This window comes from Bos indicus x Bos taurus, chromosome 3, assembly GCF_003369695.1.
Source record: "Bos indicus x Bos taurus breed Angus x Brahman F1 hybrid chromosome 3, Bos_hybrid_MaternalHap_v2.0, whole genome shotgun sequence".
In the NCBI taxonomy this organism is placed as follows: domain Eukaryota; kingdom Metazoa; phylum Chordata; class Mammalia; order Artiodactyla; family Bovidae; genus Bos; species Bos indicus x Bos taurus.
Window position 1 is genome coordinate 21,286,353 of NC_040078.1, and position 24,448 is coordinate 21,310,800.

Consider the following 24,448-nt stretch of genomic DNA (forward strand, 5'->3'; position numbering starts at 1 on the left):
TATTGTCTAAACCTTCCTTTGCTACCTCCTGGCTATTTAATTTTGGACAATATATCTAGCCTGTCAATTTCCTTATCCATAAAATAATAAAATCTAGCTAGTGATTGCAATTATTAGATAAGACAATCCACTAAAGTACATTGTATAGTGTCTGACGTACAGTAAGTATGTGCTCATTAAATGTCAGTATCTTTCCTTCCTTTAGCTCCACTATCAATTGCATATGATCTTGAACAAGTCATATCACTTCTCTGAGTCAGTTTCCTCATCTACATGTATGAAATGAAGTGATCGGACCAAGACTAAGAATCTTCTCATTCTGTCTACAGTTCTCCCCAGTCATACATCCAGGCCCCCCTTTTTCCCCCCTCTAGCCTCGCCCTAGGAGTCTGGCCGGCTTTCTAGTACTCGCAAAGATGCGCCGGAGCTAAGCTTCTCCAGGGTAGAGGTATCGCTTTTTCTCTTTGTAATTGGTTGCTCAGAACCTCCGCCTTCAATAATTTGCCTATGGTGGAGGGGCAACCGGCCAGCTCCCGCCCCATCTCTGGTGATTGGCATAGGACTTGGCTCGTCCCCGCCCCCGTTTGACTGACGGCTGGGCTCCGGCACCTCCTTCAGTCCCTGGGCGCTCGCTGGAGGGGGCGGCTGGGACCGTTAGCTCGCCAGGCTGGCAGGCTCCGGGCCGCTACTCCACTGGCGGCCGGGATGGAGACCTTGCGAGCGCAGCGACTGCAGCCTGGAGTGGGCACGAGCGGGAGGGGCACTCTGAGAGCGCTTCGGCCCGGAGTGACTGGGGCCGCGGCTGCCACCGCCACACCCCCAGCGGGCCCCCCGCCGGCCCCGCCGCCCCCCGCACCGCCCCCGCCGCCTCTGCTTCTGTCCGGGGCCGCCGGGCTGCCGCTGCCTCCCGGCGCCGCAGGCAGCCCTGTGGTACTGCGGGAGGCTGTGGAGGCCGTGGTGAGAAGCTTCGCCAAACACACGCAGGGCTATGGCCGAGGTGAGTCTGCGGGGTCTGGCCTCCTCCGGGACACCCTCTCTGTAAGGGAGCTTTGCTCCCACAGTCCTCTGGATCGCTTTTCCTGGCTCAGAGCCCTCACATGCATTTCCTTTTGGGGAGTTTCCTTCAGGGCTACACTCACACAGACACGCACACGCACAGACGCGCATATTCATACACACGTTTAAGCCTCTCACCCCTCCCCTTTATTGAGTTACTACTATATTCTTCAGGGACCCGTTTTTACAGATGTAGCCTTCTTTTCTTCCCAATCTTTTCCTCTTTAGAAATGGACTTCCTCCTGTAGCTTAGTGCTTTAACATCTCTCTGCCTTTACAGACCAGTCCCCATTGTGTGGGATCCTATCCTTTATCTCAGAACCAAGACATTTCTCAGCCACATCCTCTCAGTCTTTCTTCTGTGATCTCAGCAATTCCTGGGCTCCGGCTAATTTACTCTATCTCCTTAACCTTGACTTTTAAATTCTTTTCTTATGTCACTCTGAGATTTCCAGTGCAACTTCAGATTTACTGGGGAATTAGGCAGGGCTTTCACAAGTCACCTGTAAATAGTGCTTTTAAATTTGGACCCCCGCCAGCTTCCTGTGACTTAGTGCCCTACTTCGGTGTCTTTTTAAGTATGGAACCCCTAACTCCAGCTTCTCTGTCTGTCTGGCTCTGTTTTCCTGGCCCTTGCCCAGGAACTGAGGATAAATCCCAGGGCTTGGCTCTCTCAATGTTAAATTCAGTGGAAATGAGCCAGACAGAAACCCTATTTCCTTTAGAAATCTTCATCTTAAACATGCCTAATTTCCCGGGTTTCTGAAAAGGGGAATGTGAAGATTTTCTTTGTTGTTTGTGTTTAACCAGTGCAGGATATCATGAGTTTGAGTTCCAAGATTTATAGTGTAGAAAGAAATATATAGTAAGGGGTGTGGGGTACAGAATTCAGATCTGAAATTTCTGAGACATTACTTCTCTCTGCATGGTTAAGTCCCGCTTAACCTGGAAGTGACTGTATCTCTAACTTTCTATTTTGTCTCTTTAGGAGAGAAAGGTTGCAGGGCTTTCTTGTAATGACTTTTTTTTTTCTTCCTTAGAAAGTGCAGTGAGAAGAACACACACAAAGGCTTTGGAGTCAGACAAGTCTGGATTAAATCCCAGATTAAATCTCTGTCACTTGCCAGCTATGTCTCTGTGAAAGAGACTTAACTTCACTGAGCTTTGATTTCCTTTGGAATTATTGTCTCAATAAATGATATATTGCACCTGACAGATATAATAATGCGTACTTTAAAAATGATAAATATCCTCTCAAGTTTATTGGTTCATTTCTTTGGGAAGAATACATATTTTCTCTCACTGTTAAATCCTAACAGTGTAAAACCAATGATTCTTATGAAAACATTTTAAGATCCATTTTGCTTTATTTGCATAATGATACATTTCCCATCAGTTTCCCTTTGTTATTTAACATTTTAAACTGCTACCAAGGGGCTGGCATTCTGCTAGATGCTGGGAATACAAATGCATATTATCTTGAAATTCGTCATGAGGGAATTTAATTGTTTTTTCTAGTTTAACACCTAGATTTAACAGGGCACTGTAATGGAATTGCCATTAGCTATTGTCCTGTTACTTCATGCCTCTTTTAAATTGAGACCAAGGGAAGGTCTTTGCTTCTGAGCATAGGAGTAGCAACCCTAAATCTGAAGCCTTCTTCCTAGAATCTTATAGGTGTTTATTAAAATTGTAGAGGAGTGACTTTTTTTTTTTTTTGGTCTGTGTTACCTCAAGAAGCTCTGGTTTAAACTGAGCATCCTGTAAAAACTTTTTCATTTCCTTAGAAAGGATGAGGGTGAGGGTACAAGGGAATTATACTGACAAAGAGCAACCAGTTAACATTCAGACTCTCCAGCAATTCAGTCCTCCAGCTTGCCTACCTCACACCACAGTCCTTCTCATTATTTTTGAGTTTCTCATTTCCAGTCTGGGTGTCCAGCCAGTACTTTGGGAAAGTTTGGCAGATAGTTCAGCTTCAGGCAAGCAGAATCTCTGCCGATTTGGCTCAGAAGACTTTCACCACATGGAATCACTTACTCTGCTTCAATTAATAGGCAAAACTGCCACTGGCCTGTGTCCACACACCCTTGTGACTGATGGCATGATATTTGGGGGCTGGCCCTATTCCCCTGCATAAAATTTACTTTAGTCTTTGCCCAGACCAGTCCTCAATCCAGCAATGCTTTACTGGATTATCTTCAATTCAGATCTTTCATCTTCCTCCTGACTGCTCCAAATTCACCTTTTCCAGGCGTGGTCTTTAGATTTACCTTCACTCCTGTAGGCTCTCAGCATTAGATTCTTCTGTTATCTCACTTATTTGTCCTGTATCTCTCCCTGCAGTCCCCACCCAAGACACACACCGAGCTCAGTATGCTGTAGGATCTTAACCAGTTTAGTGCACAGGATTTGGAATCAGAGAATCTGGCCCTGTCAAATAGTGGCTGTGTGATCTTGGATAAATTACTTTCTCTCTCTAGGCCTCACCTGTTCCATTTATTCAGTTAATGAATATTTATTGATCACCAGGGGTGAACAAGAAACACAGTCCCTATCTTCATGGAGCTCACAGTCCACTCTATAGAGCATGTGTGAGAATTAATGATGCAATAAAACAGGACAATACAGCAGAAAGAGGATTGGTTTGGGAGGCAAACAAACATTGGTTCTGAATTCTGGTTCTGCCACTGTGGTCTGTTTCCTAACTTGTTCACCATTTGTTCAGTGGGTATTACAACGCCTATCTTAATAGTTCTTCGCGGATTAAATGAATGCATGCAGCAGCTAGTTAGTACTCAAGAGGTGGTTGCTATTATTATGCATGTGGAAATGCTTTGAAAACTGTGCATTTGATAGGTACTGTTAGCATTACCATTTCATTTACCTCCTTTCCACATGGCATATAGACCCCTTCTTCTAATGACTCACAGCGGGTAATCTCTAAGCTGGCACAATTGCCTGAACAGCCAAGTTGCTTTCCTTATTCTGTAACTTCTGTGTTACCCTCTTCAAACCTATCTTTTAAAAAATTATTGCTCTCCCATGGGACTTTCCTGGTGGTCCAGTGGCTAAGACTTCTCACTTCCAATGCAGGGAACCAAGTTTTGATCCCTGGTCAGGGAACCATTCCCACATGCTGCAACTAAAGATCCTCTGCAGCCGAATTTAAAAAATATATGTATTGCTATCCTTATATATCACATATGGTTACATGATTGGAAATTCAGCCCAGCTACTCCACTATGTTGAACAAATGAATCTTATGTGGTATTTTCTGTTTAGTTGTTCCTTTTCCTCAGAATCACAGACAGCTTCTTTGTTCTGAGTGACCATGTAGTTATTAATAAAATGATTGGTCTGGATATTTCCAATGTTTGAAATGTAGGATTAGACCCTGTATTCGTTTCCTGTGGGTGCTCTAACAAATTATCACACACTTAGCTTAAAACAGAAGAAATTTATTCTTTCATAGTTCTAAAGCCCGGAAGTTAAAAATCAGTATCACTGGGCCACAGTCAAGGTGTCACAGCAGGCCTGTGTTCCCTCCAGAGGCTCTAGGGGAGAATCTGTTTCTTTGCCTCTTCCAGCTTCTGGTGCTACCAGAATTCCCTGGTTTGTAACAACATCATTCTAATCTCTGCCTCCATGTTCCTGCTGCTTTCTCCTCTTCTGTTTTTCATCAAGTCTCTTTCCCTAAGGACCCCTGGGATTATATTTAGGACCCACCAAGATAATCCATGATAATTTCTCCATCTCATATCCCTAACTTAATCACATCTGCAAAATCTTTGCCACATAAGGTAACATTCACAGGTTCTAAGGATTAGGACATGAACCTCTGGGCAAGGCGCATTATTCCGCTTACTATAGTCCTCTCCCAAAGTCACTGTCATTTTTCAATCCCTCCCTTCTGCAGACTGTGCACTGTGGGCTATTCAGGGGTACCTTCTACAAACTGAAATAGGAAGTCAGGTGAAATATTGTTAACCAGTTTTCCTATCTTCATAGTAACATGAATTAAGCCAGGTCACACTATTCTTACAAATAGCTGTCAAAAGAAGAGAAGCAAAAAGCAAAGGAGAAAAGGGAAAAATATAAGCATTTGAATGCAGAGTTCCAAAGAATTGCAAGGAGAGATAAGAAAGCCTTCCTCAACGATCAATGCAAAGAAATAGAGGAAAACAACAGAATGGGAAAGACTAGAGATCTCTTCAAGAAAATTAGAGATACCAAGGGAACATTTCATGCAAAGATGGGCTCGATAAAGGACAGAAATGGTATGGACCTAACAGAAGCAGAAGATATTAAGAAAGGTGGCAAGAATACACAGAAGAACTGTACAAAAAAGATCTTCACGAACCAGATAACCATGATGGTGTGATCACTCACCTAGAGCCAGACATCCTGAAATGTGAAGTCAAGTGGGCCTTAGAAAGCATCACTATGAACAAAGCTAGTGGAGGTGATGGAATTCCAGTTGAGCTGTTTCAAATCCTGAAAGATGATGCTGTGAAAGTGCTGCACTCAATATGCCAGCAAATTTGGAAAACTCAGCAGTGCCACAGGACTGGAAAAGGTCAGTTTTCATTCCAGTCCCAAAGAAAGGCAATGCCAAAGAATGCTCAAACTACCGCACAATTGCACTCATCTCACACGCTAGTAAAGTAATGCTCAAAATTCTCCAAGCCAGGCTTCAGCAATACGTGAACCGTGAACTTCCAGATGTTCAAGCTGGTTTTAGAAAAGGCAGAAGAACCAGAGATCAAATTGCCAACATCCGCTGGATCATGGAAAAAGGAAGAGAGTTCCAGAAAAACATCTATTTCTGCTTTATTGACTATGCCAAAGCCTTTGACTGTGTGGATCACAATAAACTGTGGAAAATTCTAAAAGAGATGGGAATACCAGACCACCTGACCTGCCTCTTGAGAAACCTATATGCAGGTCAGGAAGCAACAGTTAGAACTGGACATGGAACAACAGACTGGTTCCACATAGGAAAAGCAGTACATCAAGGCTGTATATTGTCACCCTGCTTATTTAACTTCTATGCAGAGTACATCCTGAGAAACACTGGGCTGGAGAAGCACAAGCTGGAATCAAGATTGCCGGGAGAAATATCAATAATCTCAGATATGCAGATGACACCACCCTTATGGCAGAAAGTGAAGAGGAGCTAAAGAGCCTCTTGATGAAAGTGAAAGAAGAGAGTGAAAAAGTTGGCTTAAAGCTCAACATTCAGAAAACTAAGATCATGGCATCTGGTCCCATCACTTCATGGGAAATATATGGGGAAACAGTGGAAGCAGTGTCAGACTTTATTTTTTTGGGCTCCAAAATCACTGCAGATGGTGATTGCAGCCATGAAATTAAAAGACGCTTACTCCTTGGAAGGAAAGTTATCACCAACCTAGATAGCATATTCAAAAGCAGAGACATTACTTTGCCAACAAAAGTCCGTCTAGTCAAGGCTGTGGTTTTTCCAGTGGTCATGTATTGATGTGAGAGTTGGACTGTGAAGAAAGCTGAGCGCGGAAGAATTATGCTTTTGAACTGTGGTGTTGGAGAAGACTCTTGAGAGTCCCTTGGACTGCAAGGAGATCCAACCAGTCCATTCTAAAGGAGATTAGTCCTGGGTGTTCTTTGGAAGGACTGATGTTAAAGCTGAAATTCCAATACTTTGGCCACCTGATACAAAGAGTTGACTCATTGGAAAAGACTCTGATACTGAGAGGGATTGGGGGCAGGAGGAGAAGGGGATGACAGAGGATGAGATGGCTGGATGGCATCGCCAACTCGATGGACATGAGTTTGAGTAAACTCCGAGAGTTGGTGATGGACAGGGAGGTCTGGTGTGCTGTGATTCATGGGGTCGCAAAGAGTCAGACACAACTGAAAGAGTCAGACACAACTGAGCGACTGAACTGACTAACTAACTGACTGACGCTATTCTTACCATCTTGTATGATCAGAGAGAATCTTCTCACTCACTTAATTTCATTATCTATTTATCCATATTGCCCCACTATAAAATTGTTTATTTTTATAAAATTTTTTTTATTATAGTTTCATGTGTCATTTTAGTATTTTTACTCTGGTGTATGTACACTCTGTCTTTCTCACCACTTAGACATTCATCTAATATTTTATCTCCCAAGGGAAAAACCAGAAGTATTCTCTTTGATATTGTTCAAAAATAAATACTCATATGCACACACACACACACACACACACACACACACAGACATGCTTAATTTTACTTAGAGTTTTAAAGGTCTTGTGAAGCCTTATAAAGTTCAACCACGGAGTGGACTTTGGACCCTGGATTAAGATTCCCAAATTGGAAAAAACATCGGCATCAGGTTCTGCTACAGCTATGTGACCTCAACCAAGTCACTTACCCTTCCTTAGCCTGAGATAGACTAGATAATCTCTCAAGTCCCTTTTAGCTCTAGAAATGAATGAGCCTCATGGGCTTCCCTGGTGGTTCAAATGGTAAAGAATCTGCTTGCAATGCCAGAGACCCCAGTTTGATCCCTAGCCAGGGAAGATGCCCTAGAGAAGGAAATGGCAGGGAAGATTGAATATTCTTGCCTGGAAAATTTCATGGACAGAGGAGCCTGGTGGGCTACAGTCCATGGGATCGCAAAGGGCTGGACACAACTGAGCGACTAACACTTATGAGCATTTTCAAATGCAGATCACAATTCATTGCCTTTTTCCCTGATCATTTGCCCAATTTGTCGTTTGATACTCACATTTCTGAAATAAGACTCCCTATTTCATTTGGCTTTGAATAATTATTTTTAAAAAAGCCCTATAGTCTGTGCCAAAAGGGATTTAACTGGATATAGAATGGTCATATGCTTTTTAAAGGACCTTCCCCATTATAGCAGTCTTCTCCCCTTCCTCTTTATTTCAGTATTCTCCTTGTTGTTTGAGTGTCATGCGACCTGTCACCCAGCACATTGTGCTAGATTACCTCAAAGAGGGAACTGAGCCTGAAAAGATCTCAATGAAAAGAACAAAGGTGGCTAAGCTTTCTGGGCAGCAATGACCTTTGAAGATTCCTTTCTAAAACTAAGGGTGGGAAAGAGAAAGTTTCCTTTTCATGCTGAATTTTAATGGAAGAATGAACATTTTAAAAAGTCAGTTAAATATAGGGTATTAGTTAAGAGCTTATGCTGCTTTTCAAACCCTGGTTGGTACATGGAGTGCTTGTTTCAGTTGCAGAGCAGTAAGATAAGTTTTTATTGTCCATTTTGAACACCTTGTATTTGTACATTTTGAACACCTTCCTGGCAGGAAATATATGTTACTCGTCCTGGCATCTCTAATGTCTGGAATAGAGCTGTGCACCTATTGAGTGCTCAACATTTTGCTTAGTGTGTATGTGGCAGCCATGAAAATGTGCTGGTTAATATCTGGTGCTGCAAGGAGCATAATTGACTGACAAGCTTAAACTGCTGTTCCCTCTGAGTTTATCACGTTTGCATTGAGGCCATACATCCTGTAGGCTGCTCTGTCAGTGACTGAGCGCAGCAGGGGTGCTAACTCAGGCACATCCTGAGATGTGGGATTCCTTTGGTTTCTGGCCAAACCTTTCTTGGAACTGTGCTGCAGTCTTGAGACTCTCATATCCACACTTCCTGCCTTGCCTCTTTTCTTCCACAGGTGTCAGACCTTGAACCTGGTCTGAAGGCTCTCCCTTCTCCTTCTTCCTCCCCAACAAATTTCTTACATGTCTGACCCATCTTGGTGTCTTCTCCTTGTCAGACCTTAACTCACGTAATATAGTAGAATTAACAAGTCCTTGTTGTAACAAAGGTTGGAGAGTGGTCATGGAAGATATTGGTGAATGTGTGTGATGATTTATTGTTATGAGGCTTTTAGTTAAAGCCATTTGAAATTTTGGAACCCTAGAGTCAAAGAGATCCTTTCCAAAGGCCAACTGATTTTATCCTGCAATCCATTTAAAAACCCCTCAGTAGCTTCCCATGGCTCCAGGATAAAGCCAGTACTGTAACATGACCCATCACATCTGACCTGATCTGGCCCTGGCTTTTTTTTTGTTCTTGCAACCTCATCTTGCATTATATTACCCCTCACTGTCTCTTTTCTGGCCACACTGGTCCCCTTATTCATTGTACTTCTTGCTGCCACAGAGCTGTTGTCCATGCTATTTCTTCTGTTCAGAGCACTTTTCTCTCACCTTTTCACCTAGTGATACTTATATCCGAGCTTAAATATTACCTTGTCAGGGTAGTTTTCTTTGACCTTCTTAATTAGGTCACATGTTCCTACATTTCCCACCATTTACCACTCCTTTATAGCATTTATCTCAGTTGTAGTGTTTGATTTGTTTGAGATTACTTGGTTAATCTCTCTCTCCCTGTTTAGACTGTAAGCTGCAAGGGAAAAGGAACAGGGTTTTGCTCATGATTGTAGCCTAGCACCAGCACACAGTCTAGCACAGAGTAGGTATTCAATAATTTTTGTGGAATAATTGAATCTAGGTATTAGGGGAGGAGGGGAACTGTCCTTGAATACAGTGTCAAGTCTGGAGTTTGATTTTACCCTGTTTACAACTAATTACTATTTGTGAGAGCTGGACTGTAAAGAAGGCAGAACGCCGAAGAATTGATGCCATCGAACTGTGGTGCTGGAGAAGACTCCTGAAAGTCCTCTGGACAGCAAGGAGACCAAACCAGTCAATCCTAAAGGAAATTGACCCTGAATATTCATTGGAAGGACTGATGCTGAAGCTGAAGCTCCAATACTTTGGCCACCTGATGTGAAGAGCCGACTCATTGGAAAAGACCCTGATGGTGGGAAAGATTGAGGGCAGAAGGAAAAGAGGGTGTCACAGGATGAAATGGCTGGATGGCATCACTGATGCAATGGACATGAACTTGGGCAAACTTTGGGAGATGGTGAGGGACAGGGAGGCCTGGTGTATTGCAGTCCATGGGGTTCCAAAGAGTGGGACACAACTGAGCAACTGAATAACAAAAACATATTATGTAGATGGTTACTATTTCATGGATGCTGGCAGAAGCCAAGAGACTCTGGGTCAGAGACAAAGGCCTTTATTACTCACAGCACAGCATGTAGCACGAGCCTCCTGTTTGCCTGCACTGGTTTCCCTTGCCTCCCCTGTCTGACAAGGAGGGTTCAGGTAGATGCTTGCACAGGCCATGGGCTGCATTACAGGAGAGGAACACTGAGCTTGGGGAACCTGCCATTTTATAGTAATAGTAAGCAAACTTGTCCCTTATCCTAGTCAGAGACATTATTCCTCAATGTTTCTTGCTGCAAACTCAATCCTGAGAAATTATCCAAGTAAAGAGTAGTCAGGGGGTACTCTTTCTACCCCCTTCTGATGCCTATGTCAGAAGCTTTCTCTATCTCCTTTATACTTTAATAAAACTTAAAAAAAAAAAAAAAAGAGTAGTCAGGACCTTGAAATCTCGGCATACCTAGCAAGATGGAGAGTAGTGCTAGAGACTTGTGGAGGAATGTTTCCCAATATGCAGTCCTTTCTAAAATCATTTATGCTAGGGAAAGCCTCAGAATTCATTCTCTTTCTTTCCTTCTCCCTCTCTTTCTCTCTCCCTATCTCTCTGTCTCTCTCATATATATAGTATACATATAGTATTTCAGGGTGGAAAAGGAATCTAGCCAGGGGTTTGCTCACCAGAAGCACAGCCTTGAAAATGGCTAATAGGGCCATATGTCCTTGAGTGACAGCATTACTTAATGATTAAGAACATTGACTCTGGAACCAAGAATGACATGACATACATGCATGCTCAGTCATGTCTGACTCTTTGCAACCCCATGGACTGTAGCCCACCAGGCTCCTCTGTCCATGGAATTTTCCAGGCAAGAATATTGGAGTGGGTTGCCATTTCCTCCTCCAGGGGATCTTCCTGACTCAGGGATTGAACCCACATATTTGCATATCATGCGTCTCCAGCATTGGCAGGCAAATTCTTTACCACTGCACCGGGAAACCACCTGGGAACCAAGAATGCCTGGGTTGGAATTCTTGCTCTTCTACTTTCTGTTATATCCTTGTGCAAGTTATTTAACCTCTCCATACCTCATTTCCCTCATCTGTAATATGGGGATAATAAAAGTACCTGCCTCATGATTGTATGTGTAAAGCACTCTGAGAAAATATGACATACCGTAAGTTCAGTAAACATTAGCACTTATGATCATGGTGGTTATTACTATTCTTGGCCAGCTGACTAATTGTGGAATAATCTACTTGTACTTCATCAGGTAGTAACAATGGTATGCTGACCTTGGAAACTCTGGCCTCCAATATTTATGCTATTCTCTTTTGGTGTCTAAGACTAACCAAAATGTGAACTAGAGAGGTGAGGGAAGTATATTCTGATCTTCCTATGTAAATGAACTTAATTACAGCCTTGGCTTATTAATTTAAATGCTTTTAAATGGTGATAGGTGGGGATCTAAGAGGGGGTAGTCTCTTAACATAAGTACAGGTTACAGATAGTGTATTGAAGCAGAGCACCATTTGGAAGCATTCTTATTGCTGAACTGAACTACTTCTCTTTTTATAGTGAATGTGGTGGAGGCACTTCAGGAATTCTGGCAGATGAAACAGTCACGAGGGGCTGACTTGAAGAATGGGGCCCTAGTGGTTTATGAGATGGTTCCCGCCAACAGTCCTCCCTATGTCTGTTATGTCACCCTGCCTGGGGGAAGTTGCTTTGGGAGTTTCCAGGTAAGAGCTGGGAGGCAAATGTAGCAGAGATAAATCCGTAGGTGCTAGTAGTGGCTTTCTCTATCACTTTGATCATTAAATCTCTGTCCAAAGTCACCTATTTGAGGACTTGGACCAGTTCTGGGTAAATCATTCTAATAAGCATCTGAGGCTCATTTGACCAGAAAACAACCTTGGTAGTATGCTTTTCTTTTTAGTGTGTGTGCTAAGTCACTTCAGTCGTGCCTGACTCTGAGATCCTATGGAGCCTGCCAAGCTCCGCTATTCATGGGATTCTCCAGATAAGAATGCTGGAGTGGGTTGTCATGCCCTCCTCTAGTGGGTTTGAGTGGTTTTTTTTTAAATTAATTTTTAATTGAAAGATAATTGCTTTACAGAATTTTGTTGTTTTTGTCAAATGGGTTTGAGTTTTTGAAAGCTGAAAGAAAAGCAAACTACTAGCATCTAACTCATGTTCTGATCTGGCTTTCCAGGTTCCTGCTGTCTCTTTTTGAGGACATAGGATAATATCCATTGCCCGCACTACTTTTTCATAGGCTATGGCCAAGGAAAGCAGTGTTTGAGTTCTCTAAGAAATCAAAGGAGAAGGACTATGTATGGTGGAAATAGTACTCATCTAAGAGTTAGGCAGATCCAAATTCTCATTCCCCTGACTGCTAGCAGGGCAAGTCAAGTAATTTCTATGGGCCTCGGTTTCTCCATCTATAACATGAAGGAGACAGAGTAGATTATTTCTAGCCAGTATTTCTGGTCCTAACATTCTACAATTATATAAAAGACTTGTATATGATGATGAAAATAGTTGATGATATTGTAGGGTAACAAGAAATTTGACCAGTGTGAATATTATCATCAAAGATGAATTTTTCACATTGTAGACAGGAAAGTAGCTTCCTGAAATGTCAACTTAGAGCCTGAATAGGAATTTAGGGAGGAGACTAGACACTTTTGTTCTGTTTTCTGTATGGCTTGAATAACCCTTAGACAAAGTTATACCCTCTGCTATGTGCTTCCATAGCACCTTGAACTTCCCGTATCAAATCACTTACCACAACATATCGTTATTGAGTGTTTCTCTGTCCTAGTGGACTATGCTCTATGGTGGCAGATAGTGTCAGTCTTCTTTCTTATTCAGTTTTAAATCTCTACCGTCCAACTCAGTGCCCAGCACAGAATAGACATTTAATAAATCTGTTGCACGAATGAGTGCCATTGTAGCTCAGTTGCAGTCTCAAATAGAAACTGTCCAAAGAGAGCTTCATTTCAAATCAGGTGACTAAATGTTTCTCTCAGAACCCCAGCCATTTCAGAGAAATAAATATGTGCCCAAGATAACTAATGTCTATCTTTTGCTTCTAGAAAATAAGATCTTTGCTTCCTTCTCCTACCTCATCATATCGTTGAATAAAGATTTAGTAATCTAATGGTGATGCCCCAAGTGAGTGGAAGTCACTCAGTCGTGTCCAACTCTTTGAGACCCTATGGACTATACAGTCCATGGAATTCTCCAGGGCAGAATACTGGAGTGGGTAGCCTTTCCCTTCTCCAGGATGCCCCAAACTGGGGCATTCAATTTCTGTTATTTCCTGAAAGAGTAGAATTATCTCCCTTGGCCTCTTTTAGCTTTTATCTTTTACATGCACTGTGGCAGGTGATATTTCTCCTGCTGGTTTTCTTCATAGATGATTTTTCAGAAACAGCACCATACAGTAGCATGGGCAGAAGGCTAATAAATAGTGAGAGAAGCGGAAACAGAAACTGAATAAGCAAGAAGATGTAGGATTAATGTATCAAACTCCATATGTTGTCTCAGAGAGACCTGTCAGCTAAAGGAAATTGGGAATTACTGAAATTAAGGATGGCTAAGTAGCAAACATAATCTGGTCTACTTTTAAAAATTACATCACGTTCTTTTCTCTAATCCTAATCATAAATGACAAAGGGCATAGAGGCCTTTGAAACAGCCAGTAAAAATGAATTTTAAAGGTGGCTAGGGATCTGAAGTTGAGTGATTCAAGACTTTTGAAAATCAGACTTTCTTTTTGATACATATGTTGGATCCAGTGTAAAAACATGAGTTAATTTTTAATTTATTCTTGTTTTCCTTGAGTCAGCTTTCCTTTCCCTAGCTACCTCTCTTCTCTTTGCCTCCACTGGGAGGGGGTGGGTTAGAGACGATATAATCCTTCCTCAGACCTTAGACTCCATTCAGGGATAGTTCCCTGGCCCATTGCATTAGTGAGGAAACTGCCTGCACATAGCTAAGGGTAAAGTCCAAGAATCCCAAATGGGTGCTTCGGATAGAGACCAGAGGGCTCCTCTGCAGAAGCAGCCTAGAAACAGCTTTGTTCTAATCTTAGGTTATCTAGAGGGATAAAAAAATCTTGTCCGTCTTGTCTACAGAATAAAAGAACAAGATACAGATTTCTAACAGACTGGCGAGAATCTGGCTTTTGAGTAATTAATTCTGTTGACAGTTTAAATAGAGGTACTTTTTGTATCCAGTGATTATATGCTGACTTCAGCAATCTCCTCCATCCTGCCTTCAATTTGGTATGAGCTACAGCTGTCTCCAGTTCCTTAATGACTCCAGGATGTTGAATCAAACTTATGCTTCCAAGTGCCCTGACCATTTTACAATAAAAACTTTGGACAGCGTCTAGAACAAACTGACTTTTCCAAAGAGTATCCAAGTGTTGTCTATGCCAAGTGTTTCCCTCTACTTCTTCCTTCCTCTCTCTCAGATACACATATACACATATTTTCTCTGTTTACTGCCTAGTTTTGCCCCACAAAAGCTGAAGCCCGGCGGAGTGCTGCAAAGATTGCACTAATGAACTCTGTGTTTAATGAACATCCTTCCAGAAGAATCACTGATGAGTTCATTGAGAAGAGTGTCTCTGAGGCCCTGGCATCTTTCAATGTAAGTTACTTGGAGTTGGAAAGGAGGAGAGTGGGGGATGGGAGAATTGGCTGATTGTGAAATCTTGTGTATTACTGGGAAGCAGAGCATGAATTCTTGGTTTTCTTTCCTGTCTACATTTCTGTTCTGTTTATTTTCTATCAGTCTTTTGTATTACATGCTCCAAATGCTTCAGTCTCTAAATCTATGTATGTTTTTGTTTTTGTTATTTTGTCTCTTTCATTATGCCTCTGGTATCTAGAAATCTTTATTTCAAGATTTATGGACTTTTAGAGATATTATAAAATAAAAATTGAACCAGAATTTTGCTTTTCCCAATTTTGGTTTAAGACCTTACTCCCTTTTTCCTTCGCTCTTTTTTTATACAACTGTTTTCATTGTCACTTGTTTCCTGCCTCCATTACTTCATCTTATTAATAAAGAACATGTTACAATATAAGTGTCTTGTCTTCACGTTTCTAGGAATGTGGAGGATAATTTATTTACTCTCTTTAAAAACAACATCTCTTCTTTCAAATGATGACAATGATGATAACCATAGCAAATCCTAACTGAGTATTTATTTTGTACCAGGGACTATTCTAGGGGATTTATATGTAGTTTATCTCCTTTCATCTTCACAACAGTCCTATGAGGTATGGTGGTGGTGGTGGTTTAATCGCTAAGTTGTGTCTGACTCTTGCGACCCGGTGGACTGTAGCCTGCCAGGCTCCTCTGCCCATGGGATCCTCCAGGCAAGAATACTGGAGTGGGTTGCCATTTCCTTCTCCCAGGGCATCTTCCCAACCCAGGAAACGAACCTGGATCTCCTGCACTCCAGGCAGATTCTTTACCAACTGAGCTATGAGGGAAGCCCTCCCTATGAGGTATAAATACTATTCATACCCCTCTTTTACAGATGAGGAAATTAAAAACATAGAAGTGAAGTTTTGCCTAAAGTAATATAGCTTGTAGATGGTAGAACCAAGACTAGAACCCAAGTCAGCTTACAAACTTTTCTAGCTTAGAGGTACATCTTAAAAATTAGCACTGCTTTCATCCTTCCTCTCAAAAGACCATTGATAGGGAGATAAAGTCAGATCAATTTTCTGTTTCTGTTTTCTTTACATTTAAGATGTAATTACATATACTAAACTGCTTCACTTATCTGTTTTGGAGATTAGTGTTGAACACTTTGATTCATAATCCTTCTGTTACCTAGGACCCATCTGTTTTTCTCCTATTACCCTGTCAAGCAGTGTCTGCAGGGAATAAAACATTTTATATTAATCAAATTAGTTAAAATTTTAAAAGCACGTTTTTCAGTCTTAAATCATCTAATGTATCATCATTATAAAATGAAACATTAGTTTGGATTATAGAAAGCAGTGCTTATGAGCATGGGCTCTGAATTTATTTTGAAATTTTGGTTCTACTTGTTATGTGACTTTGAACAAGTTAGTTTTTTCCAGTTTCCTCATCTGTAAAATAGGATAACAGTTATACCTATCACATAGGATTCTTGGATAAAAGAGATTATGTTCCAGCATTTAGCACATGTTATCTGTTTAGGTGCCTTTGGATGCAAGTAATAGAAAAATCTCACTTCAAATTGACTTAATAAATAAAGGAAGGAAATTTATTACCTAACATGATAAGAAGTCTAGAAGTAGGGCAGATTTCAGGACTGGATGACTCCATGGATTAAGAATGTCATCATTTAGGACAGCAGCTCCAACCTGGACTTCAAGCCTGAAGACCAGTCCCATTTTGACATAAAGGACGAGTTCTGTTGTCCCATCTGCAGGAGCACACTCTTGGGAGGGTGAAGTGGGGAGACACTCAGGTGCAAAATTTCCTGCAAAATCAGCTGTCTGGGAGTCTGGTCACCAGATCTGAACAAAGCAGACTGTTTTTTTTTTTTTGTCTGTACTGGGTCTTCACTGTTGTGCACAGGCTTTCTCTAGTTGTGGCGAGTGTGGGCTACTCTCTAGTTGTGGCGTGTGGGCTCTTGGCGGATTAGCTCAGTAGTTATGGTACGTGGGCCCTAGAGTATATGGGCCTCAGTGGTTGTGGAGCACAGGCTTAGTTGCTCCTTGGCATGTGGGAATTCCTGGACCAGTGATCCAACTGAGCCCCCTGCATTGGCTAGCAGATTCTCAACCACTGGACCATCAGGGAAGTCCAAAGCAGGCTTTAAAACAATTTTTGTTTATTTATTTACTTTTGGCTGTGTTGGCTCTTTGTTGCTACATAGGCTTTTCTCTAGTTGTGGTGAGTGGGGGCTACTCTCTAGTTACGGTATGTGGGCTTCCCACTGGGGTGGTTTCTCTTGTTGCAGAGTAGTCTCTAGGGAGTGCTGAGCTTCAGTAGTTGCAGCTCCCAGGCTCTAGAGCACAGTCTCAATAGTTGTGGTGCTCACTACTATTCAACATAGTTTTGGAAGTTTTGGCTACAGCAGTCAGAGCAGAAAAAGAAATAAAAGGAATCCAAATTGGAAAAGAAGAAGTAAAATTCTCACTGTTTGCAGATGACATGATCCTCTACATAGAAAACCCTAAAGACTCCACCAGAAAATTACTAGAGCTAATCAATGAATATAGTAAAGTTGCGGGATATAAAATCAACCCACAGAAATCCCTTGCATTCCTATACACTATTAATGAGAAAATAGAGAAATTAAGGAAACAATTCCATTCACCATTGCAATGAAAAGAATAAAATACTTAGGGATATATCTACCTAAAGAAACTAAAGACCTATATATAGAAAACTATAAAACACTGGTGAAATAAATCAAAGAGGACACTAGCAGATGGAGAAATATATCATGTTCATGGATCGGAAGAATCAATATAGTGAAAATGAGTATACTACCCAAAGAAATCTATAGATTAAATGCAATCCCTATCAAGCTACCAATGGCATTTTTCACAGAGCTAGAACAAATAATTTCACAGTTTGTATGGAAATACAAAAAACCTCGAATAGCCAAAGCAATCTTGAGAAAGAAGAATGGAACTGGAGGAATCAACCTGCCTGACTTCAGGCTCTACTACAAAGCCACAGTCACCAAGACAGTATGGTACTGGCACAAAGACAGAAATATAGATCAATGGAACAAAATAGAAAGCCCAGAGATAAACCCACGCACCTATGGACACCTTATCTTTGACAAAGGAGGCAAGAATATACAATGGAGAAAAGACAATCTCTTTAACAAGTGGTGCTGGAAAAACTGGTCAACCACTTGTAAAAGAATGAAACTAGAACACTTTCTAACACCATACACAAAAATAAACTCAAAATGGATTAAAGATCTAAACATAAGACCAGAAACTATAAAACTCTTAGAGAAGAACATAGGCAAAACACTCTCCGACATAAATCACAGCAGGATCCTCTATGACCCACCTCCCAGAATATTGGAAATAAAAGCAAAAGTAAACAAATGGGATCTAATTAAAATTAAAAGCTTCTGCACAACAAAAGAAACTATAAGCAAGGTGAAAAGACAGACTTCAGAATGGGAGAAAATAATAGCAAATGAAGCAACTGACAAACAACTAATCTCAAAAATATACAAGCAACTCCTGCAGTTCAATTCCAGAAAAATAAATGAATCAATCAAAATATGGGCCAAAGAATTAAATAGACATTTCTCCAAAAAAGACATACAGATGGCTAACAAACACATGAAAAGATGCTCAACATCACACATTATCAGAAAAATGCAAATCAAAACCACAATGAGGTACCATTTCACACCAGTCAGAATGGCTGCGATCCAAAAGTCTACAAGCAATAAATGCTGGAGAGGATGTGGAGAAAAGGGAACCCTCTTAGACTGTTGGTGGGAATGCAAACTAGTACAGCCACTATGGAGAACAGTGTGGAGATTCCTTAAAAAACTGGAAATAGAACTGCCATACGACCCAGCAATCCCACTGCTGGGCATACACACCAAGGAAACCAGAATTGAAAGAGACACGTGTACCCCCATGTTCATCGCAGCACTGTTTATAATGGCCAGGACATGGAAACAACCTAGATGTCCATCAGCAGATGAATGGATAAGAAAGCTGTGGTACATATACACAATGGAATATTACTCAGCCATTAAAAAGAATACATTTGAATCAGTTCTAATGAGGTGGATGAAACTGGAGCCGATTATACAGAGTGAAGTAAGCCAGAAAGAAAAACACCAATACAGTATACTAATGTATATATATGGAATTTAGAAAGATGGTAACGATAACCCTGTACGGGAGACAGCAAAAGAGACACAGATGTATAGAACAGTCCTATGGACTCTGTGGGAGAGGGAGGCAGGGGATGATTTGGGAGAATGGCATTGAAACATGTATAATATCATATAAGAAACGAATCGCCAGTCCAGGTTCGATGCAGGATACAGGAAGCTTGGGGCTGGTGTACCAGGATGACCCAGAGGGATGGTATGGGGAGGGAGGTGGGAGGGGGGTTCAGGATTGGGAACACCTGTACACCCATGGCGGATTCACTTTGATGTATGGCAAAACCAATACAATATTGTAAAGTAATCAGCCTCTAATTAAAATAAATAAATTTAATTAAAAAAATAGTTGTGGTGCTTTGTTGCTTTGTGGCATGTGGGATCGTCCCGGATCAGGGATCAAACTTGTGTCTCCTGTATTGGCAGGCGGATTCTTTAGCACTGAGCCACGAGGGAAGCATCAAAACAGACTTTTAACCTGGAAAAAAAAAAAGAGTATCATCTACTGGCCCAAATTATTTCCATCTCTCCACTCAGCCATCCTCTAGATACTGGCTTTGCCCTTGGGCTGACTCCCCTCAGGGTACAAGACAGAGACAGAGTTCCATTTGTCAAATATAGAGAAAACTACATTCAGAGACAGAAAGAGACCATCTTTTCTAGTATCTCCTTAGTATTAAGGACTCTATTCCCAGAAGCCTTTTGGCAGACCTTCCCTCTACCACCCATGCCCAGAATTCTCACCTTAAAGTCAGTTACAGGCAAAGGAGATTAGGATTTACCCACTTGGAGTTAGGATAAAATCACTCTTCTCTGAGGTAATTGGGAGATGAGTAGGCCCTGTAGTATGGAAGAAGGAAATAGGCATTGGGTAGGTCACCTGCAGTGTCTGCTACAAAGTGTTTAAGAAATGTAAACTATTATTATTTTCATGCCACTATTCTTTTTTTATTAACCTCTCAAATTTAGAACTTAGTGGATGGCTCATTAATATCCCAGGGGAATTCCCTTTCTCAAAAAAAAAAAAAAAATTATTTTCATTTGGTCTTAGCCCATGGTCTGATGCTGGGAGGGATTGGGGGCAGGAGGAGAAGGGGACGGCAGAGGATGAGATGGCTGGATGGCATCACTGACTCGATGGATGTGAGTCTGAGTGAACTCCGGGAGTTGGTGATAGACAGGGAGGCCTGGAGTGCTGCAATTCATGGGGTCGCAAAGAGTCGGACACGACTGAGCGACTGAACTGAACTGAACTGAAAGAGTGATGTCCACATTTTTTGCTTTTAACTTTTGTCCTTTAAAAGTCCTGAGTCTAACACTGTATTCTGTCTTTTGACAAATCACCTAGCCTCTGTGGTTCTGAATTTCCTCATTTGTAAAATAAGTAGGTTAAATTAAATTAATTCTAATTCCTTTCCAATTATATTCTAATGTTCCTATCACTAATCAAGTGTTCTGTAATTAAATGTTTATTGAATAAATGGAGTTCATTTATAACCTTGTTAGGTGTAGAAGTATCCTATGAGATGGAACTTGTCAATGTTGGGTCATGCCATTTGGTATACTCCAGATAGTTTACAGATGTGCCATGATACTGATCCCCTCAACTCTCAAGGGAACTGAGAAAGGCGTGGGGCAGATGGACTCCTCTGCCCCGCAGCCTCTGCTGGCAGCTGTTCTGTGCTGTATCATGGAGGCACTGAATAAGGTATCGCAGTGAACAGTTCTAGATAAGAATGAAGACTCTTGCTTGCTTCAGAGCCCTAAATCATAATAATGAAAATCACCACCTTTTCTCTCCCTTCCTCTAGATTTTCACTTCTAAATCCAAATTTTATGATCTTTGTTTCAACACAAAGATTTAACCATGCATGGCATGATTATTTCTCATGAGCCACAAAACAAAGTGGGTTGATTTTGAGTAGTTCTGACTTCTTGTTGATTCTAGCACAGTGAAGGCAAAGAATGATAATAAACTAGCACTTATGGTATGCTTACTAAATGCCTGACATTATTTAAGTGTGATACATGTACAGTAAAACCCCATGATAAAGTATCCCACAATAAACTGAATTTGGATATAACTTAATTGGTTCCTGAACTCTACCTGATCCCTTTGCTCAAAAAGAGCAGAATGAAGTTCATTTCTTGGGAGTTTGGGGGTGTGTGTGTGGAACTGGCTAGAAAGAGCAGGAAACCTCTTAGGAAGCAAGAGGAGAAAGCTGGATCCCTGTGTTCCCAGTAGTCTCCCGGCCTAATGTTTCTAGATCGGGTTGACAAAAAGGATCACTAGGAAACCTGGAGATGCCCTCATTTTGGAAGTCCCCGCAAGACCCTGGACCTAGAATTATCTTTAATAATATGAAACCACCAACCAAATAGCACAAACCAGAGCCCGTACCAGAATGGATTTGGATTGTGTAACTGGATATCAGGTCCAATATGATAATGCACCTACATTATATGCTTAGAATTGTTAGACTAAATTTATCTTTTTTTAATTTAAATTTTTAAAAGAATATCTTTAATCCTTAAAATAATCCTGTAAAATAGATCCATGATTATTGTCATTTTACAAATAAGGTAGCTGGGGAACAGAGAGGTTAAATGACTTCACCAAGACCATAAGAGTAGTCCAGTCCACGCTCTTAACTTCTGTACTGTGTTGTTTTTCATACACTCTAGGCTTACAGGTAGGTCAATGTATCTTAACTCGACCCTGGCAGGGTCATGTTGCCAGTAGAAGACACACGAGGCAAATGTCCAGGAGGCCAAACTGCTACCCAGAATTTGCCATGCTTATGACTTTTATAGTCAGTCTTTAAAATGCATTTGCTAATTGCCCTCTAGGTTAGTCCAGTCTTATATGCTGAACTCACTCTGTTATTTTAGCTAAATCAAGACTCTCCTCTATGTTTCAGTGCTCTCCCTTTTCTAAAATAGGGAAAATCAGATTGACTTGTCTCTGTCACCTAAGTTAAAATGTGTGATGGCTCCAGAGGCCTCTAGGATTTCGCTGAGCAGCAGAATAGCCACTAGCCACATGTAGCTATTGAGCACTTGAATTGAGATATGCTGTAAGATAAACAGACACCAGATTTTGAAAACTTAGTATAAGGAAAACAATGTTTCATTAATAAATTTTATACTAATTATAGTTGAAATAATATTTTAAGTATGTTAGGTTAAATAAAATATGCTATTAAAATTAATACTATTTGTTTTTACTGTAATATGGCAACTAAATTAAACACGTGACTTGTATTATATTTCTCCTGGACAGTCCTGATCGAGGTGATAATCCTGACTGAAAATCTATTGTCTTTTCTTTTCTTCTGTTACCAGGGCAACAGGGAGGAAGCTGACAACCCCAATACAGGGATTGGTGCTTTTCGATTCATGTTGGAATCCAACAAGGGCAAGTCAATGTTGGAGTTTCAGGTACTATACTATTCCACCTACTTCCCTAGCTCTAATAACATGGATTAGACTGTACACACACACATAGACACACACATACACACACACACACGCCTCGTACCAAGACTCAGTTGGAAAGGAAAGGAGAAAAGTTTATAGAATATTTTTCAAAATATAAATATCTTCCTTTCCCCAAGGCCCCAAGGACATATCAGAGTTGGTATAAGGCGTGCTGCCACAAATACATTTTGTGAAAGTTTCCCCATTTAATTATTATAAAAAAACAACAACATTTAATTGTGTATCTGGGTGCCTCAGGTCTCAGTTGCACCATGCCGGATTTTCATTGTGTCATGCGGGATCTTTTGTTGGGGTGCACAGACTCTCTGGTTGTGGCGAGCAGGTTTAGTTGCTCTGTGGCATGTGGGATCTTAGTTCCCTGACCAGGGATTGAATTTGCATCCCCTGGCAGATTCTTAACCACTGGACCACCAGGGAAGTACTCCTCCCCACCATATTTAATTCTTATGCAACCTCCCTATACCAGTCCTGGCACTTCATATTTTCTTCCTCCAGGAGCTAATGACAGTTTTTCAGCTGCTGCACTGGAATGGCAGCCTTAAGGCCATGAGGGAAAGACAGTGCTCTCGGCAGGTAAGAGTTCCTGTGGATGAGGGGAGTCTGGCAGAAGGGCTGTTTTGAGGTGGCTGTTGTGTTATAAATAAGCAGGCCTACCAGGTTGTGAGTCTTGAAAGGCTTAGGTAAAGTGCCCACTTCATTCCTATAATCTTAACTGTGATTCTTTTACCTGCCTTGCTTCTCCCACCAGGAGGTTTTCCTGTAAGACTCTCCTCAGAGGACACCAGTGCTGACTTTGGTTAGGACTCAAAGGCTGAGAGTTCCTAGTCCCAGATGGGTTAATGAGGAATGAACCTTTACTTTGTCCGTGATTTTCACATTCCTCTCCCCCTCCAGGAAGTGTTGGCTCATTATTCACACCGAGCCCTAGATGATGATATTCGCCACCAAATGGCACTGGACTGGGTGAGCCGGGAGCAGAGTGTGCCAGGGGCACTGTCTAGAGAGCTGGCCTCTACTGAGCGGGAGCTGGATGAAGCCCGGCTGGCAGGCAAGGAGCTGCGCTTCCACAAGGAGAAGAAAGATATTCTCATGCTGGCTGCTGGGCAACTGGGCAATATGCATTCCTCCAACTGCTAGGCATCTACCCACATACTCGCATCATCTCCAGGCCCGTTTTTTATATGTCCTTTCTAAGACTTAGTGTGATTTCTGTACATACTTTCTCAATTTTATACTTTAAAATATAGAGAGATATATATGTGTATGTATAAATTCTACACCTAGATTCCTATTTGCTGAGATATCCCTTTTCTTACTTCTAGTTTTTGGATGTAGTTGCTTTTGAAACATATCCACACTGCTTTACAAGAAGAGCAGGCTGTGTTCAGAGCTTTGTGGGCTCTTACACTGCCAGTAACTCTGTGTAGTCATTTCAGTAGCACAAAATGACTTACTAGGTGTTCACGTCTCCTTTTAAAATAACAAGGAGCTTGAATAAGGGCTGTGAGCCCCACCCTTACCCTCATTCCTGCTTTCTCTTGGACCAAACAGAGCATGAAAATGAAAACTTTGGCTTTGGTTTTATCTTGAGCTGGGCCTACTTGGTACCAAGTTGTTCCCTCAGTAACTAGGTTATTTCATAGCTTACATCACACCACACTACCACCTTACTCCTCTTCTGCCTCCAAATGGTACTTCATTTTAGGGCTTCCTCACATTATTATTTGAAAGGGAAATGGAGAGCTGTTTGTTTCTTAATTTTAAAATCATTGCTGAGAAACTTCCCAGGAAGAAGAGAGGAATTATAAACACAGCCTGCAGGGGTTTATCACCTGTGTTGCTTCTGGGGCCTAGATACCATACCATACCAGAATCTATTGAACGGGTAAGGGTTGAAGTTACTCATCTTTCCATATTCTCTTTTCAATCCTCCTCCCCTGCTCACCAAGCTTAGTTAAGCCCTGTCTAT

The 24,448-nt window shown here is 41.4% G+C and overlaps 1 protein-coding gene across 3 annotated transcripts in view; it reads left to right on the top strand.

The window, feature by feature from the left end:
- Positions 1-600: 600 nt before the first annotated feature.
- Positions 601-24,448, top strand: part of LIX1L (limb and CNS expressed 1 like) — a 32,437-nt gene continuing 8,589 nt past the window's right edge. For 2 of the 3 annotated variants that reach the window (XM_027535129.1, XM_027535136.1), the window contains exons 1-6: positions 601-997; positions 11,655-11,818; positions 14,601-14,741; positions 22,324-22,419; positions 22,975-23,052; positions 23,374-23,527. In XM_027535129.1, the coding sequence (XP_027390930.1) occupies positions 706-997; positions 11,655-11,818; positions 14,601-14,741; positions 22,324-22,419; positions 22,975-23,052; positions 23,374-23,527 (925 nt within the window). In that variant the 5' untranslated portion in view covers positions 601-705. The remainder of the gene's footprint in view (positions 998-11,654; positions 11,819-14,600; positions 14,742-22,323; positions 22,420-22,974; positions 23,053-23,373; positions 23,528-24,448) is intronic. The other variant, XM_027535144.1, reaches the window with a different exon arrangement.